The 20699-nt window shown below is 40.2% G+C and overlaps 1 protein-coding gene across 3 annotated transcripts in view; it reads left to right on the top strand.

Moving 5' to 3' along the window:
* Window positions 1-8808, top strand: part of LHFPL3 (LHFPL tetraspan subfamily member 3) — a 469597-nt gene extending 460789 nt beyond the window's left edge. For all 3 annotated transcript variants that reach the window (XM_059712790.1, XM_059712789.1, XM_059712788.1), the window contains one exon: window positions 6506-8808. Coding sequence is in view for 1 of the 3 variants with exons in the window: in XM_059712788.1 (XP_059568771.1) it covers window positions 6506-6534 (29 nt within the window). In the remaining 2 variants the exon portion in view is untranslated. The remainder of the gene's footprint in view (window positions 1-6505) is intronic.
* Window positions 8809-20699: the final 11891 nt, after the last annotated feature.

Genomic DNA, 20699 nt, shown 5'->3' on the forward strand with positions numbered 1-20699 from the left:
TGGGGACTTTGCTCACAGTGACTTAGCCCCTGCCCTGCTCTGCCTTGATTCTAGGATCCATTGAATCACCTTGAACACAAGTTAATCCAAATCTAAGAAGAAGAAATTGGAAGTTATTGTTTTTCATTGTTATGACTTCTTCCAGTCCTTATGAAACTGTTCATCTTTTGCAATATTTTGCTTGTCAGTCTCACTTTTCAGTGTTTATTCATTCAACTACAGTGTACGGTGTGATGTATTAAGGAATGCATTGAGTATCTATGCGGTGGCAAAAGGTATGCTTAGAAATACCCACAGGGATGTCCCTTTGGTGTGCTCAGTCTGAAGACTATCTCCTAATCACAATCGCAGAGATACAAACACAAATCCATGAAGATGTTGCCGATGGTAGAATGGTTAATTTCATTTTCTTCCCAAGTCACTTAATTTTTCAAAATGATGATAGCACATTTCTTCTAATTATTAAACTAATGCATGCTCATTTTACTGGGAAAGAAGAGGGAAAAATCAATCAATCAAGTAATACAGAAAGTGACATTCTAAATCTGTTATTCAGAGTTCAATTGCATATTATGAAGTAGATCCATCCATGTTTTTTATATGTACATATGAATATATTTCATTTTTAACAATGGGATCACACTCTACATGCTATTTAATAACCTGCTTTTTTCATTTACTATGTCATGGATGCCACTCATTTTATACAGATCCACATTCATTTTAAGTGGCTGTATGAAATTTCTTTATTCAATTTCTTAATTGAGGCATTAAGGTTGCTATTATCATCATCACAGAGAAACCTTAAAATCCCAGCAAATAGGTTTATGAGGAAGTAGGACCACAGCTGATTTCTAAGCTTTCCAGAAATGTCCTTACTGGGTTCATGATTTGACTGATGTATGACCACATCCATAAAACAACAATCTTCCCCCAGGGTTAAGTCTGTTGGCACCTTACCTTCTTTTTCCAGCCAAAGGCTTTTCTCAAATGAAATTGTATTTCCAGCACTTGGATGTCATCCTTGGTGCCTACTAAACCCTGGAGAGTTCTTTGAAGCGTGTATTCCAAATAAGCAATAAGAAAACAAACAAACAAACAAACAAAAAACAGAAAATAACAAGTGGTGGAGAGATGTGAAGAAATCTGAACCCTTGTGCACTGCTAGTGTTTGTATAAAAATGGTGCAATAGAAAACATTATGGACATTTTCCTCAAAAAAATTAAAAATGAAACTACTATATGATCCAGCAATTCCACTTCTGGATATCTATCCCAAAGAATGAAAGCAGGGTCTCAAAGAGATATTTGCACACCTGTGTTCATAACAGCACTACTCACAACACCTAAGAGGTAGAAGCAACCCAAGTGTCCATTGATAGATGACTGGATAAATATAATGTTATAGCCATTCAATAGAGTATTATTCAGTCTGAAAAGAAAAGAGTCTTGTTACATGCTACATGAATGAACTTTGAGTATGTTATATGCTAAGTGAAATATGCCAGTCACAAAAAGACACTGTATGATTCCACATATAGGAGCTATCTAAAGTCATCAAATTCATAGAAAGAGAAAGCAAAATGGGGGGGGGGGTGCTAAGGGATGAGGGAGGGGAGAAGGAGGAGTGTTGTTTAGTGGCTGTAGAGTTTCACACTTGCAAGATGGAAAAGTTCTAGAGATCGGTTCCACAACAATGTACATATACTTACCACTACTGAACTGAACACTTAAAAACGGTGAAGATCAGCTTAGCCAACGTTGCCCCGTGGTTGAGCCCCCTAAACAACAAATCAAACAGAAAGAGCATCGACCTATGAACCAGGAGGTCTCGGTTCAATTCCAGGTCAGGGCACATGCCCGGGTTGCGGGCTCAATCCCCAATGGTGGCATGCAGGAGGCAGCCGATCAATGACTCTCTCTCATCATTGATGTTTCTGTCTCTCCATCTCCCTTCCCCTCTGAAATCAATACAAATGTATATTTTTTAAAATGGTTAAGATGGTAAATCTTACTTTATGTGATTTTTACCACAATAAAAAATAAACTGCCTATATATACGCTTAGCACCCAGGTAGGGAACATAGACCCTACTTGTCAATGGGAAAAATGGAAAAGAATCATGCAGCCATCTTTAACCTGCCACGCCCACTGCAGGACACATCATGTCTAAAGCACCTGAGGATGTAGATGGTGGGATATTATTGCCACGGCACTGTATTCAATCTCCCAGAGATAGAGGGTATCAGAAGGCCCTGTGAGAGGTGAGTGCAGTCTGAAACAAGAGAATAGGATAAAATGACTAAGCCGATACAGCCAATGAGGGGGGAAAATGGCCTGGAATTCTTCCTATGCTCATTTTTTAATTTTTTTTCAATTACAGTTTACATTCAGTATTATTTTGTATTGGTTTCAGGTGTACAGCATAGACAATCATATACTTCACAAAGCGTTGCCCTCAATATTGCCAGTACCCACCTGACGCCATACAGAGTTAATACAATATTATTGACCACATTTTCTATGCTGTACCCGTGGCTATTTGTGCATACTAATATGTACTTCTCAATTTCTTCACCTTTTTCGCCCAGTCTCCCAATCCCTCTCCCCAATGGCAACTGTCAGTCTGTTCTCTGTATCTATGAGTCTGTTTCTGTTTTGTTTGTTCATTTATATTATTCTTTAGATTACACAAATAAGTGAAATCATGTGGTATTTGTCTTTCTCTGACTTATTTACTTCCACAACAAAGATCTTGTAAGCCATTCTGCTAAAAGTCTGATATCCCCACCAAATACTTTTTCCACTGAGACCATACCTGCCTCCCCAAGCTATCATGACCTTGGGGACTCCAGGCCCTAACTGAATAGGTCAGATAGAAACAACCAGCAGAAGCTGACCCAGGAGACCTCTCAGAGTCTGCGAACACATAGAAAATTCAACAACAAACCATTTACATAGTCAAGACAAGGTGGCCATTATAAATGCTGCTCTCATGCACAGTGGTTCAAATGGCAGCTTCAAAAGGATTTGCAAAGATCCCCATGGAATTGGAACATAGGCAAGTCAGAGCCCATGACGTGTTACAAGGACAAACCTGATTGAACAAAGATCTAAAGCATCACCAAATGACTTTTTATTCTGTCCTGCTCTGTACAAACATGGAAGAATATGACATCTTTTAAATTGCCTCCCCTGAATGATGCAATATCCATGGTGCACGGGAAATGTTAAGTTAATTTTGGGGGGGGGGTAGCGGGGGGGTGGGCAGGGGAGCAGAATGTTTTACAAAGCGAAGATCACAGTGTAACCACACTAATGCTCCCACTAGATTCTCAAACTGCCTTTGTGTCTCATAGTCATTAGACTGGAGGAGTAATGGCAACATCTGCAGAGGAAAACCCTGCCTTTTGTCCTGTTTCACGTACTGGTTTCACTTGAAGGGCTAGTCTTTTCCAAGCCTTCAGCGGTTCTCAACCTGTGGGTCGCGACCCCTTTGGCGGTCAAACGACCCTTTCACAGGGGTCGCCTAAGACCATCCTGCATATCAGATATTTACATTACCATTCATAACAGTAGCAACATGACAGTTATGAAGTAGCAACGAAAATAATTTTATGGTTGGGTCACAACATGAGGAACTGTATTTAAAGGGCCAGAAGGTTGAGAACCACAGCTTCAGGTGGAGAACTCCTCATTGTGCATGCCATTCAAGTAATTGTAGCGGCATTCTAATTTTACTCCCCACAGCAAAGTGTTTTCCTGAGATTGTGTGGGGAGTGTTTGTGTTCTGATCACTGCTGGAACAAATATGCTGGTTATTTTTAGCCAGCCTTGGTCTGCAGAATTCTCGCATACCTTGGAGCTCCTATTGCATAGTGGTGTCATGCACTAGGAAACAAAACCACAGTGGTAGCAGTGTCTAAGTAACTCAAACTCAATCAAACATTCCGAGGAGGCCTTATGATGAGCAGCCTGTGTGCACCAGCAGGACTGGGACCAGGATGAGGCCAATGAGGTACCTAGACAAAGTGTTCCCCCTGATATTTCTAAGAAGGCACTCACCCTACATTTGCACAACCCTGACAGTGAGCACCTTCTTAAATCTTGTACCCTGGAGCCTCACTGACCTCACCCAATCCAGGCCTGGTTCACTGACTTCACGCTCTTATTTTTCCATTCACTCCTCAACTTCCTGCCCAAGACTGACATGATGTGTGGGCAGTATAGTCCCAATGTTAACAATTGAACAATGAAGAGAGCTTTAAGAAGGAAGGGTTGTCCTAGCTGGTTTGGCACTGTGGATAGAGCGTTGGCCTGCGGACTAAAGGGTCCCAGGTTTAATTCCGGTCAAGGTGACATGCCCGGGTTGCGGGCTCGATCCCCAGGAGCGTGCAGGAGGCAGCCTATCAATAATTCTCTCTCATTGTTGATGTTTCTCTCTCTCCCTCTTCCTTGCTCTCTGAAATCAATAAAAATATTAAAAAGAAAAGAAGAAGAAGGAAAGGTTGAGGATATCTAGTCAAGATGGCAGTGTAGGTAAACTCGGTACTTGCATCCTCCCACAACCACATCAAAATTACAACTAAACTACAGAACAGCAATCACTCAGAACCACCTGAAATCTAACTGAATAGAAGCCCTACAACTAGGGATTTAAAGAAGAAACCACATTGAGACTGGTAGTGTTATCAGTAGGGAGCCCTCTTTGTCCTCACCTGTTGCTGGTGGAAGTGGTCTTCTTTTTTTTTTTTATTGATTAAGTTATTACATATGTGTCCTTATCCCCACATTACCCCCCACCCCCGCCCCACTCATGCCCTCACCCCCCTGTTGTCTGTGTCCATTGGTTAGGCCAGCGGTTCTCAACCTGTGAGTCGCGACCCCTTTGGGGGTCAAACGACCCTTTCACAGGGGTCGCCTAAGACCATCGGAAAACACATATATAATTACATATTGTTTTTGTGATTAATCACTATGCTTTAATTATGTTCAATTTGTAACAATGAAAATACATCCTGCATATCAGTTATTTACGTTATGATTCATAACAGTAGCAAAATTACAATTATGAAGTAGCACTGAAAATAATTTTATGGTTGGGGGTCAGCACAACATGAGGAACTGTATTAAAGGGTCACGGCATTAGGAAGGTTGAGAACCACTGGGTTAGGCCTATATGCTTGCATATAAGTCCTTTGGTTGATCTCTCCCCCTTACCCCACCCTCCCCTACCTTCCCTCTGAGGTTTGATGGTCTGATCGATGCTTCTCTGTCTCTGGATCTGTTTTTGTTTATCAGTTTATGTTGTTCATTATAGTCCATAAATGAGTGAGATCATGTGATAGGAAGTGGTCTTCTTGCAATGTCACAAGGAAAGGGATTTTCTGAGAATCACATGGGAGAATGAGGTATTATAGAAAGCTTTATTTCTTTGGAATCAAACCCTGAATTTCCAAGGTCCCATTTCCCTTTGTCCCAGTTGGTTGGAGTATCATCCCCAATGCCAAAAGGTGGTAGGTTCAATTCTGGTCAGGGCATATACCCAGGCTGAGGGTTCAATCCCAGTGGGGGCACTTATGGGAAGCAACTGATCAATGTTTCTACCTATCTGTCTATCTATGTATCTATCTATCTATCTCTCCGTTCCTCCCTCTCTAAAATAAAATTTAACAATATACCCTCATCTGAGGATTAAAAATTTAAAAATTGAAAGAATGTAAAAGAACAAAAAATAGAACTTTATATGCAAAGATATTCATTATTGACAATAATTTTTTAAAAATGAAACTACCTACATATCTGACAATGGTGAAATAGTGAGAATGGAAGGTTGAACATGCAATGAAAAGAAATGAGAATGGAATGGAATATTATGCAGCCATTAAAAAATTGATGCTGATGATGCAGAGAGTGCAAATGTAGAAAATTGTTTTAAATATGTTAACAGTGTCATCTATACCATGATTCCAACTATATAAAATAAGTGCACACTTAGATAAGGGATGGAAGTAAAATCGTTGGTATCTCAATGTGATTGTATTGTGAATGATTTATCTTTATAATCATTTCTTTCCTCAACGTTATAATGTTGATTGTATGATAAATAAATGAAACTTGGAGGAAAAAGGAAAACACTCAAATGAGACATTTTTTTATGTCAGGCAATAAATAAATAAATAAATAAATAAATAAATAAATAAATAAATAAATCGGTGATGCTTGGGATCATTTCTCATTCTTCCTTGCTCCTTCAAAGCAGCCTGTAATCTTCACGCAGATGTAGGGAACACACATGTCTGGGCTATGGGAGGAAGAGGGAGGTGCTTGCTAGAACACGATGCTATTTGTTTAATGAACAGAAACCTCTTCAGTCTTCTTTGATGACAAATGCATTTGAACCATGTGTTAGTGTGGTTTTTCTGTGATAAATATGCACAAAAATCTTGCTAAAAAATGACGCTCTTTTTCTTTTCTCTTTCTTTTCCCTACCACCCACCTGCAGTTCTGCTAAGCCAATATTCTCTAGAATGAGCACAAGCTAAACAAATCGAATAACAGCTTTTGTACATCAACATCAAGAAAGAAGACACTGGGGAGAGATTGGATATGGAGATGGATATGAACAAGAATGAAACACCCACTTTGTCAAATCAGATCAGAGATGGTAGTGATTTTCTAAAAGGAGATGTGATTATGGATTAAACACCAGCTCATAGGAAACTATCATTGTATAAGATCAGATACATTCACCAGAAATTACGTTCATAAGAAATCATATTCAGGAAATATTCCAAGAAAGAGGAATATAAACATGCTAGAATTAACATGTTAAATATATATGTACTGAGGTTTGTAAACTGTCCTTTTTTAATCAAACTGAAAACAAAAAGCTTTAATCTTTTAACATTGTATTTAAAAAGGCAGTCAATCCTAAAGTATTTCTATCTCAGTAGCCAAGAGACTAATCAAGCATCATTTATTGAGGAAGCGTCTTAGAAAATGCCTCTGAATACCTTCATAGGGGCCATGACCTTTGGCTTCCCCATCTCTGCTGTTCATTTATTCCACTGTGTAATTAGGAACAATCACTCAGTTAGGAGATGTAATGCTTCAGAGTTTTTACCGAGTCTGTGTTCAGTTTAATGTCTGTACGAGTTATTACTGAGAAAGTGTTTCTGACGTATACTATGACTCCATCAAGCTGTATATTACAGGAAGTACATCCACATCACAGGTTCCCGAGAAACATAGTAAATTTCCCACCTTTCAGGAAACAACATCAAGGAACTCTGAAAAATGTAGAAAGCTCATTTTCACCTTCGATGCTCACATATAATATAGAGGCTGCTATCAGATAAATACTTTTTCTAATTCTTCCTAGTATATCCGTAAGAATTTAACATACTTTCTAAATAGGCATATGAAATATCTCCTCCTTTTTTTCCCTATTTCTTTCCCACACATGTCATGAGAAATCCATCTCCTTTCTTTCCCTTACTGACACACTCATTTGCGTTTTAAAAACAAACAAATCATTCCATTAAACCTATTTCTAAATGATAGTAAGTGGTACTAAATAAATAATCATTTAATAGCCTTAGAAATAAATGAATATATACTTATACAGATCAAAGAAACTGGGTAGGAGTAAATTGCCTTTTTGTTTACTAACGTTGGTTTCAAAAATACTCAATTTTTTCAGTTGGTTGGCATCTGAAGGTAGTTACAACTGATCAGTTGTCTTCAACAATCTTTCCCTCCCAGGTCTCCCCCACCAGCACCCTCACCATGTAGCCTGCCAAATGCAACAACAGAAAAAATATTTAATAATGAAGTAGTCAAGTGCTTGAGAATTATCACAAGCTAAAATGTACATGCAGGGATAATCAGTGTAAGCCAAACCATATTCTGTACCTGAGCAGAAAACATGCCTTCATTTTTAGACTCAAAATTAAGATAAAATTGGCATATATGTCACTGGAGCAGCGATGGAGGATAATACAAGAAGTGATACAAATCACAATTGATTTCTCTTCTCTCTATTAGGGCCACACCCGTATTTTTGACAAATATTTCTGGCAGTCGCCATCTTTTCACCATAAACAAGATTATGTTTCAAATGGCTAAGAGTATGTTACAAGTATGCTCAAATCAGTGAAACCCAATTCACAAAGATATGGGTTTTCTAAAGAACTAAATTTAGGGAATACTTTTTATCTGTAAAGTAGCCATTCTGGGAGTTACTTTTGTTTTAACTATTAGCTCTCCCGGTGCATTCAAAACACCCTACTTAATAAACTTAATTACACACAACTTTTCAAGAATTCATCTTTTATTTAAAGGGAAGTACCTCTCTACTTTATCTGCAATAAAGTAAAAGGTATTGGCTCTCTCTAACCCATGTAAATTACAGATTCCATTGGGAGTTTCTCATCACTAATAGTGGTGTTTAAAAAATTGAAAAAGTGTTTTCTATCCACATGCAAATGTTTTGTTAAACTTTTTTTCCCATAAAACCTAAGTGTAATTTAGCATACATACCACAGTGCTCTGAAAATCAGTCAGTGATGATGTACCATTTGTACATAGGTAATACACGTGTAAATCACTAAATGTTACGTATAAGAAGTATGTTTTTATCTTTTTTTAAAAAATAAAGTGACTCCCTTTCTCATTCTGTTCCATTGTATTGCGTCCAAAAGTTGTGTGTAATTTTTTAAGGTCCAGGAAATGTAAAGAAATTTGTTGGAATACCTGAATTTCTGTAAAAAAATAAAAATAAAAATAAGATTTTGTTATTTTAAAGATTGCTTGGCTGCATGGCACACATTCAGTGCATTCAGTGTCTGTCTTTGTCCAGTAACCCAGGGTCAGGTGATGATTTTTTTACTGAATTTTTCATTTATTTCTTATTTTTCTTTTTCTTTTCAATTACAGTATTATATTTGTTCCAGGTGTACAATCCTCTGATTAGACGTTTATATAACTTACAAAGTGGTCACCCACAGATGATGAATTGACTGAAATAGGTATCTTCAAAAAATCTTATCAGATTCCATAATATGTGCTACCAACAGACATTTATTAGATATAGAGGACCCTTAGAAGACATGATTAGCCTCTCCAAAGCCTCTTCTAACCAAATATAGACAGACATGCCTCAAGCTAAATCTTCATATGCTCACTGGAATAAAATTGGTAAGTAAAAAGTCAGGCTATCCAAGTAAAGCTTGACCTGAAATATTGAATTAATTGCTCGATCTTTACTTTGCACATTGAAAGCCGTCACCTGTTCCTCAGACATGAGCAACCCTTTGTCAACAGTTCATCCTGAGTATGTGTTGTTGGGTGGGTTCCAATGCCAGATCTTTCATTTACTATACGACTCTGAACAACTCTAAATCTCAGTGTCCTTGTCTATAAAATGGACATAAATAATAACACCTGGCCCCATAGTGGTGTTCTGAGGATATAAATTATAGTGGTGGTGTTGTGCTTGACAGGTAGGAGATATTCAATGACTGTTCATTCCTTCCCCTCCTACCATATGCAAGGCATTGAAGCCAGAAAAGAAGAAGGAAAAAAAAAAAAAACATAAAACACAGCCTCTGCTCTCAAAATGCTGACGATAATTAGATTGACATTTATGATCAGGGATTAAAAATTTAAATGCCTATGGGGCCAGGTTGGTAAATAACAACAAAGCGAAGCAGGCTGGGTTGGGGACATAATAGGAAGTAGCAGGCACTGGAGAACCTAGGTCCTGTCTAAAGAGACTAAGTAATCCAGGTTCAGTTCTAGTCACTCAACAAACAAGTATTGAGTCCCTACTGTTGCCAGGGCCTGTTCTAAACCCTGAGAAGACAGTGGTAAACCAGATAAGCGAGGTCCCTTGAACCTAAACAAGGCCTTGGGTTCTAGTAGGAAAAGAGACAATGAACGGGAAGGTGTCAGCTAATACGCACTAGGTACCTTGGACAGAATTAAAATGGTGGTAATGGAAAAAACGGGAAGGCTAATCACGGAAAGCTGCTATGAAAAGGTGGCACTTAAATGAGCATGAGAAGAATGAGCCAGCCAGGTGAAGAAGTGGGGAAGGACCTGCCACACACGAGCACCAGTGTAAAGGCTCTCACGCAGGAAAAAGATCAGCACGCCTGAGGGGCAGCCAGACACAGAGGCAGGTGATGTGAACAGCTCTGCGCTTTGGAGGCCAAGATGGTTGGTACATTTTTTAAGTGTGAGAAAAAGCCATTTGAGAGCCTTAATTGAAGAGCCATGCAAAGTATTTTACATTTTTAAAAGATTACTCTTGGCTTCTGCTTGTAGCCGTATGAACGAGATATTCCAAAAAGCCTTCCTTATACAATACTACTAGGTCTTGGATAATTACAGTGAGCTTGGTTTTTTAATACCCGGCTTAGCTTGCAGCAAAATCAGAGAAACCCCAATGGGCGTAAAAAAAGAAAAAGAAGAGTAAAGTGGAAACTGAGTGTGAAGTGTAAGCAAATGCAAACACTGGGAGTGCCTGAAGGCATTTCCATACAGAGTCGGGAATGGGAGGCAGCCTTGGGCCATTGGAACTGGATGAGCTAAATTGGAGAATCCCACCGTAAACCTGGACACTTGAAGAGAGCCATAACCTCAGACAAGGGTGACCCAGGAAAAGCATTCATGCTAGCAACAAAAGAAGTGTATCAAGAATTCTTATCTCCACACTGGCTCTAGATGGAGGGGGGAAAAAATAAAGAAAAAGAGGAATAGTCACTCCTGAAAGTTTTAACCCATGGATTTGTTTCCCTAAAGTCTAGAATTCAATCTTACATGCTCCACAGATATTACATATTTAAAAAAAAAAAAAATTAAAGAGCTTGCTAGAGCCCAGTAGTTGGCAGCACAAACACACATCTTGTCAGGCGGAAGCAACATAGATCTCGCCAAATAAGGTCAACAAAGTCTGAGCGTCTTCTGTTTCTGAACGTCTTATGAGCAGAAACACTGACTTCCTCTACTCCCGGCTGTTTTCAAGACTCTTTAGGTATCAAGCAGCCTGGGAAAGGAGAAACAAGCTCTCCCTCCAGAGCAAAGAGTAGGTTTGTTCATTGTTCTGTAACAAAGATAATGTGTCCCTCTCTGGCAAAGATCAGACTGGCTCATTGATCATTATAAAAGATTCAGGGTCCCTTAGCTCAGTGTTCCTCTCCTATAATGCAACCCAGTGCAATGCAGGTGCCAGGCAGCCCTCTTCTCCTAGGTCTCTCAGAATGTGGCAAGGGAACCAACAGCAGCTTGCTGCTCGCTGTGCTGGCCTGGGGGTCTTGTGTTCTGCCAGCATCCATAGACTGGCAGGCTAGCTTCTTAGTTTGCAAGTAGGATAAACTATCAGACTCTTCACAGTTCTTCATGGTTATCTACTTGGGAAAAAGAAATAAAATTAAATATCTACCTCACATTGTACACAAAAACCTACTCCAAATGAATTAAAGACTTAACTGTGAAAGGCAGAATTTTAAATTTTAAAAGAAAATATAATCTCAGAAAAGGAAAGGACTTATTGAGCAAAACAATATCATAAAGGAAATAATTGATCAATTCAACTAGATTCAAATAAAAAATGTATGTTCATCAAAATATTCTATAAAACAAAAACTAAAAGCCACAAATTGAAAGAAGGTATATGCTAAATATGTTACTGGTAAAGGATAACAATACAAAGCAATATAATAAACTCTTAAAAATCAATTTAAGAGCCAAAAAAAGGAAAAAATGACCGAAAGCTATTTATAGAATTTACCAGAAAAAGAAACACAAATGACAAACATGAAAAGATACTCAACTTCACTAGTAATCAAAAAATGTCAGTTTATTGCACAATGATAATATTACCCATTATACTAGTATGAATATAAGTCTAAAAATATTAAGCATTGGTATGGTTGTGCAGAAATGGAATTTCTTAATACTATCGGTAAGAATAAAAATTAGTATGATCTCTTTGAAAAACAATTTGGCATTATCTTGTAAAATTGAAAATTAGCAACACTAAATTCATCAATTCTATTCCTAAGGATATAGGCTGGAGAAACTCTTGCAAAACACATGCATGAAAATGGAAAACACAAATATCAACAGAGAATAGATAAATAAATAATAGATTATGCACAATTTATTTTTAGTTAACTTAATACTACTATAAGCATGGAAATGAATAAACCTAATTTACAAACACCAACATAAATGATTATGATATATATATATAACATTGGGGGAGGGGGAGAGTTGCAGCAGATTCACTATTGCTTCATTTGTAAATCTCAAAAGCAAACAAAATTAATCTAATGTTTAGTGATAAATACCTATGTGGTAATACTATAAAGATGGAAGCAAAAGGTATGACTTGGGGTGGTGAACACACAATACAATACACAGATGATGTATTATAGAATTGTACACCTGAAACATATATAATCTTACTAACCAATGTAACCCCAATAAATTTAACTTTTAAAAAAGATAGGAGAAAAGGAATTATAAAAACAAATCTCAAGATTGTGGCTACTTCTAGGGAGTGGGGAGGGATTGTAACAAGGAAAAGTGTACAGGCAACTTCAATAGTTCCAGATCTTTGTTGAGTGGAGGGTTCATAGGTTCATTTGTTTCATGCTTCCTAAATGTTATATATATATATATATATATATATATATATATATATATATATACACACATACTAGAGGCCTGGTACACAAAATTTGTGCACTCGGGGGGGGGGTTCCCCTCAGCCCAGCCTGCGACCTCTTGCAGTCCTAGGGCCCCGCGATTGATCGCCCGTAGAGGGAGGCCCCGCCCACCCACTGCAGCCCACTGGTCGGTGCCTGGGCCTTCTCTTTGGGGCAATCGTGGAGCCCCCGGATTAATTGCCCCGCTGGCCAGTGGCCTGGGCCTCCCTCTGTGTGGTGATCGTGGGGCCATGGCGGGGACACCTGCCTTGGCTGGCCTGGCACCAGTGGGTGTCATAGCGTGGTTGTCTGGATGGTCGTTCTGCTATTCAGCCATTCAGTCAATTTGCATATTACTCTTTTATTATTATAGATATATATAATATTGTCCAATGAAATAAGATAAAATTAACTTGCTATTTTAAAAGAAAATGGACTATTATGAGAAAAGCAGGGAGATTGGGGGAAGGCTACTGTAGTAGTCAAGGTGAGAGAAGAGGGTAGCTTAAACTAGAATAGTCAGAGTGGAGATGGAAAGAGGTGAGTAAATTTGGGAGACTGTTGACATGGCTGGTGTGGCATACTCTCAAAAAGTCACTAAATATCATGTCAGAACAGGCTACAGGACAGGAGAGTGAGCACAGGAACCCTTGGGAAGGCTGGAATGGATAGAAAGCTGGGTAAGATCCACTTAAAATGGTCACAGAGAGGAAGGCAAGTCTCAAATGGACTTTCTCAAAGCCAAGATTTGGGGAGTGGGAAGCAAAAATTTTTGGCAAACCCATGTGGCTACATAGCCTACATAGCTTCTCCAATCTAGCATTGGTCAGCACTAATACCTTTTATTACTATTATTATTATTATTATTATTATTATTATTATTGATTTCAGAGAGGAAGGAAGAGGGAGAGAGAGGGATAGAAAACATCAATGATGAGAGAGAATCACTGATCAGCTGCCTCCAGCACACAACCCCAGGCATGTGCCCTTGACCAGAATTGAACCCAGGACCCTTTAGTTCGAAGGCCAAGGTTCTATCCACTGAGTCAAACAAGCTAGAGCACTAATACCTTTTAAAAAATATATTTTTATTGATTCAGAGTGAATGGAAGAGGGAGAGAGAGATAGAAACATCAATGATGAGGAAGAATAATTGATCGGCTGCCTCCTACATGCCCCACACTAGGGATTGAGCCCACAACACAAGCATGTGCCCCGACTGGGAATTGAACGTGACCCCCTGTTTCATGGGTCCATGCCTCACCCATGAACCACTCTGGTAGGGCAGCACTAACACCTTTTGACGGCTATGTGACCTCTCACTGATGTTATTTAGATAGGAGACCAGGCTGGTGTTGCTCAGTGGCTAAAGGCTTTTAATTCCAGCTCCTTTAAGTTTGGACTTATTTCTGCAGACAATGGGAAATCATTGAAAGGTTTTGAACAAGGGAGACTTTTCCAGTTGGACACGAAGAGGTGAAGACTGACTGAGTGCGGAGCAGGAGAGAGAAAACAACAAGGATGCTCAGTTCTCAGTCTACATTATTAGAGGTGGGCGAGGTAACACCGGGGTTAGGTGGGCAGACATGATAAAATAACCAATATTTGGATAGCAACATAAAGCTTACAAGTGCTTTCACACCCATTATTTCATTTGCACTCTGAGGTATTATTATGCCCATTTAACAAATAAGCAACCTGAGGCTCAGAGAGGCTAAATGATTTGCTCATAAGGTGGCAGAGGATTGTCTTAGCCACAGATGTCCTCACTCCATACTTTGACAATGGCTTTCAGATGCACTTGGGTTCTTGGTGGTCTGTGGGCAGGAGTCGGCCTGTGTTTGCCTTTCAAAAGTCAAGTTCTAAAACGTCATTTTCTTGAAGGGATTAGCTGGATTCCATTTCTTTGATGCTGGCTGGTTTCCAATGATCTTTCTAGAAGAGACTAATAATTTGCATATGATAGCTAGAGTAAAAGAAAGAAAGAATCTATTTCTAAGTCAGTTTTTTATTTTGAGAACACTTAGCATCCAGGTACACATGCACAGCCTTTTCTAAAATAAGACATTAATTCTCTCCCCTGGGCAGGATACCGGCTAGAATCAGTGGTCGGCAAATTCATTAGTCAACAGAGCCTAATGTCACAGTACAACAATTGAAATTTCTTTTGAGAGCCAAATTTTTTAAGCTTAAACTATATAGGTAGGTACATTGTTATTAACTTAATTAGGGTACTCCTAAGGCTTAGGAAGAGCCACACTCAAGGGACCAAAGAGCCGCATGTGGCTCGCGAGCCACAATTTGCCGACCACGGATTAAATCATTAAAATTCATCCTGTGAGAGTGAAATCTTGGTGAACTGAGATGAGGAAATGCATTTCCCTCACCTCTGACAGCCTGCCACTCACTCTCCCAAAGAAAAAGCTGGGAATTCCCTTCTGATGGGGGAAATCTATTTCATTATCTCAACCTTAAGTTCATAGGCCCAGGGTCTCAGTAGTCAAACCAACCTGTGGGTCAATCCCAGTTCCCCAAATCACTTAAATACTGGCTTTTCCTCTGACATTAACTGAAAGAAAATTCCCCAAGGACTAAATTGACAGCTGTATTTGCAATTATGGACTAAAGGCTGAGTCTTAGCCAAACCGAGATAATGAATTGAAAGAATCCTGCAAGTAAGAGGGTGTGATGTTATCTTGCTGATACAGCTTCCCAAGTTTAAACATTTACTTACATCTTTGGCTTCCTCTTAAGGTGGAATTTCTAAAATTTTTGAAGCAGCTTTTTTAAATAAAAAATACCTTTATACATTTCAGGTCTTTTGACCTTGAAAAACTTGTGAATTCTCCTCTAGGTGATTGAAACCCATTTTGAGTTAAATAATAGTGGCCCTGATCACGTGATGAAGTGATGAAAAATGGCAAAGGTGCTTTCCTAGAGCATAATTTACTACAAATTTTCTCCCACTATTCAAAAGTAAAGCCTTCCTATGAAACCTTTGTAAGCTGAAATGGCATAAAACAAAGCAGTTACCTTAGGACACATCTTGCTAACAATGCACAAAATAAACCAAGATAAAGTACACATGTTGGCACTGGCCAGGTGGCTCAGTTGGTTAGAGAGTCCTCCTGATACGCCAAGGTTTTGGGTTTGATCCCCGGTCAGGGCACATACATGAATCAATCAATGATGCATAAATAAGTGGAACAACAAATTGATGTCTCTCTCTCTATCTCTCTCTCTCTCTCTCTCTCTCTCTCTCTCTCTCTCAAATCAATAAATACATTTAAAAAATTTAAGCACAGATGCTCACAGATACCGTTCAAAGCTATGGGTCTTGGTGCTGAGATGCTGAGTGTAGTCCCTGGGAAGCAGCTTGGCTGGGCTGCTGCTGCTGCTCTGGATGGGCACTGTCTCTGTGAGGACTCGCTGCAAAACAAATGCTGAGCCCTACTTTCCCTTTTCACCTTTTTTTGTTAAAGCAAAAATCCTCTTCGGACTTCTTTCTTTCAGTTAGCGAAAACAGGTACTAATGTATGTCTTCTGTAAAATAAAAGTGGCGTAATGCAAACTTTGGAAAAGCAGGAGACACCTGCATACAAATTTAGAAAGCCCTTAGGTTTTTAAAACTTTATTTGTACTGCCATCTAGTGGTACCTTTTACTGCAAATTTCAGCAACCTACAACTTCTGTAGGTCCACAAGGTTATCCTTAAAAACACTGTTGCCCTGGCCAGTGTGGCTCAGTTGGTTGAGTATTGTCCCATGCACCAAAAAGTCACCAGTTCGATTCCCAGCCAGGGTACATGCTCAGGTTTTGGGTTTGATCCCCAGTAGGGGGCATGCAGGAGGTAGCCGAACGATGTTTTTTCTCTCTCTCCCTCTCCCTTCCTCTCTCTCTAAAATCAATAAAACAAATAAATAAATAAAATAAAATAAAAGAGTCCCCACAGCCTCTAAGTCCCCCACCCCTACACACACACACACACACACACACACACACACACACCTTTTTGTGTTACCTTCTGACATTTGGAGGGAGGCCAAACACAATCCTGGAAGGATACCAGGGCTTGCATGACAATGGCCCTTTAACTCCAACCTAGGTCCTTCTTTTCTTCTGTGGCCATCTGGGCCTGGTAAGTCAAGGTTATGTTGTAAAAGAAGGGAACTATCAGAAAAGAGCACATGATTCCAATTTTCATTTGTGGGTAGAACAGCTTCGATGCCTCTTGATTAACACTGAGATACAGCTGAAATGAACCAGTGAAGCAGAAGATAAGCCAGATCCAGAAACAGCTTGTGGCTCTAACTCCCAGCAAGCACTGGAAATCCATAAGACACTCAGCATTTTGAGAACTAAAAATCTGTTCTTATACACTTTATACTCAGAATAAGTCATCTTACCTGTAAAAGGAGGTAGAGAAAAACAAAATCAAAAAGTCCCTTCCCTGCTCTGGCTGGTGTGGCTCAGTTGCATGGGCATCATCCCGCAACAAGAGGTTGCTGGTTCAATTCCCGGTCAGGGCACATGCCCGGCTGCAGGCTCAATCCCCAGTAGGGGGTGTGCAGGAGGCAGCCAATCAATGATTCTCTCTCCTCATTGATGTTTTTATCTCTCTCTCCCTCTCCCTTCCTCTCTAAAATTAATAAAAACATTTTTTAAAGTCAATATCATGAAAAATTAAAGTAGGGGGAGTTTTTAAAATTAAAAATATAAGATGCTGAAGCGACATAGCCATTTTCAATAATGAATCTTAGTGAAGGAAACCATTGTGGTGATAGTCTAAGAAATTTGAACATGGAGCGATTATTGTTAGGTATGATAATGGTATTATGTCTAAGTTTTCAAAAGGTCCTTTTGTTTATTCATTTATTTTTGAAGATGTATCCTGAAGTACTTCGAGGTAACTTTGAAATGGTGCCAAACACACACACACACACACACACACACACACACACGTAAATGAATGGCATTTGACAAACTGCTAACCGGTATTGAACTTAGGTGAGGGATAGATGGGTTGGTATATATTCTACCACGTGTTTGAATATTTTCACAATAAGAAGTGGGAAAAGGAAGACACCGGGAAATCTCAGAGGAGCGTGTACCCTACATGTGCCAGAGAGAAAAGCCTGCAGACAGCACTGAGCAAACAGGCTGGGAGGAAGGAGCTTGTTATGGACATGGACTGAATTATGTGTGCCCCAAAATTCATATGATGAAGTCTTAAACACCCCCCTCCCAAACCTCACAATTTAACCGTATTTGGAGATGAGGTCTAAAATGAGGTCATTAGGATGGGCCCTAATCCAATCTGACTGGTATCCTTATAAGAAGAGGAATTTGGACACGGACACACACGGGGGAGATATGAAGACACAGGGATAGGACAGCCATTTGTAAGCTAAAAAGAGAGGCCCTCAGAAGGAACCAACGCTGCTAACACCTTGATCTCAAGCTTCTAGTCTCCAGAATAAACTGAGAAAATTAATTTCTGTGGCTCATACCACCCAGTCTGCAGTACTTTATTAAGGCAGCCTTAGCAAACTAATACGGAACTCATTGATTTGCCACCAAGCCCTGGGGTCTTTTCCCATATCCCCACCCTAGACCTGTGCCCCTGACACTGAAATCTGGGAACTGCAGAATCCACACTGGGCAGAGCATGACCGTGAGGCCCCGTCAACCCAGCAAACAGAGCTTTGACTCATCAGGAAGCCACTGTCCTGAGCAGGCTGTTGGCACACACACCGCCAGCTCCCAGAGACAACGCATCCAAACATCTGCAATCCAGGTCTGACACCTGCTGGTCCCTTACCTTTCCTGAGTGCTTTCTGGTTTTCCTCTTAAAAAGTCAGAAGGGGTGTGTGCATGTGCACACTCGTGTATACATGTGTATGTGTATGTGTATGTGTATGTGCACGTGTTGGGGAAGATAAAATCTAGCCGTAAAAGCCCTCTAGCTAACACTCATTTATACTAATAAGAATTCATATTTAACACTTAACATTGCAATTTATATTCAGCTGGTGTGCTGCCATACTTGACTGTTAAATATTTAAGTAACTTCATCCTTGTTGGTACCTAGCATTACCCTCCTTGCCGCCCAGCCCTCTCTGGAAACTCTCCATCGTCCAGCAGCTAACCGGTGAATGCCTGACACCCAAAGGTGCTCCAGAACGAGCCCCAGCACAGGCCGCCCTCAGCTCTGGTTGGAAGGATGCTGTCCCTGCCCATACTAGTTGCTACATGCTTGCTAAGTATGTTCCCAACAACATCCTCTAAATTCTTTCTATTACTTCACAACTCCAAAGCATATACGATGAGTGTGTCCAGTTACATCGGAAGAAACTGAAGCTCAGAGGAATTACTAGTAAGTAATTAGCTCAAGGTCTGGGGCAGAGCTTGTAACCACTGCTCCATATTTCCTGGCTGTGCCCCTGGATGAGGTATGTCAGAATGCTTTCATCCTTAGCAGAGGCGAACGCAGAGGCGCCAAGAATAAGGCAGAGGCTGCAGCCCTGGTTCTGGGAAGCCTGGGTGTTCCCAGGGCTCCCTTTTCCCATTTCCCCGTGTGAAGACACTGCTCACAACGCAGTCCTGCAGCCAAGCAGCTTTCTAAGGCTGCACGATGGTTCTGGACTCTCCTCACGGTGGCAACTGCCTCAAGAGGCCGCTCACCGGCAGCCATGACACCCCTTGGAGGGCGATGCAGGGCTGAACAGGTGCATCTGACCCCTTTTAACCCTTACAAGTAGTGGCGAACGCCGGCGTAGCTGTCTGCGGAACACTTGGACGGACATTCTTTTGGCCCTGAGAGTTTTGCGGCAGGAATATTGCACTCAAGTTCTGAACAATGCCCTGCCCGCTTACTGGACCCCAGTGTGGTGCGACTGACCAGCAAACTGACCGGCAACGCAAGGAGGCCCACCTTCATCACCCTTCCCTGCCCCCTGATTCCCTGGTGACCTTCTACTTTGTTTTTCACACTTAACCCCTGTGTGCCCGAAAGACTCTATACCCCTAAAAACCAGCCCTGCCAACCAGCTGGCCTGGGTACAATAGCAGCTGGAAAGCAAAGTCATGGAATTGGAACCAGAAAAAAAATCTTTTCATGAGAGGAGCAGCTGGCAGCTGGAAAACAGAAGGAGGAAAAAAAGGAAGGCCAATTTCTACCTCCTACAGGATTCCATTAACTGGGGATTTCAGAGCAAGAGCTACTCAACCTGCTTAAGGTCCCCGCCCTCCCCTAATGAAGGCAGTGATGCTTATCACAGCCCCATCCTCCCCAGCAGGGCTCAGAAGAGCAGTCCCGCTGACAGGAGCTTTGTGGTGGAAAGCAGTGAAGAGAGGGGTGGGGAGGACCGCAACTGACTTTGGCAGTCATCTAATGCCACTCTCCAATTAAGTACACCAAAGAAGTATTTCTGAGGGCCTATGTTATTGTTAAATAATTTTATTCACTTGTTATTTTTTGTCTTCAAAAATTTTTTTTCAGTTACAGTTGACATTCAATATTCTATTGGTTTGGTGTCTTTTTCATAATAGCCATTGTAACAGGCTTGAGGTGATACCTCATTGTGGTTTTGATTTGCATTTCCCTAAATAGTATATGGTCATGGATGGAAACTAGACTTTTAGTGGTGAGTGTGCTATAGTGTATATAGACATCAAATTATAATGTCGTATAGCTGAAACTTGTATAACGTTATTCACCGTTGTCACCTCAATTTTTAAAAATCCAAAAAATACTTATTAAATTTAAATTTTCACAAGTAATGTATCTTTATTGCAAAAAATAAAAAGAAGAGAGAAAAGTTACCCATAATACAACTAGGACATAACACTTTCAACCTTTAATATATATATGCTTTTCAACCACACAAAAGAAAACCAGATATCAACAATAGATCACAAACATCTGTCCACCTCAATAGAGCCACTTCTGCTGCCTTTTGATGCCGGGAGCCGGTCCAT

Source organism: Myotis daubentonii, chromosome 10 (assembly GCF_963259705.1).
Source record: "Myotis daubentonii chromosome 10, mMyoDau2.1, whole genome shotgun sequence".
Taxonomy (NCBI): Eukaryota; Metazoa; Chordata; class Mammalia; order Chiroptera; family Vespertilionidae; genus Myotis; species Myotis daubentonii.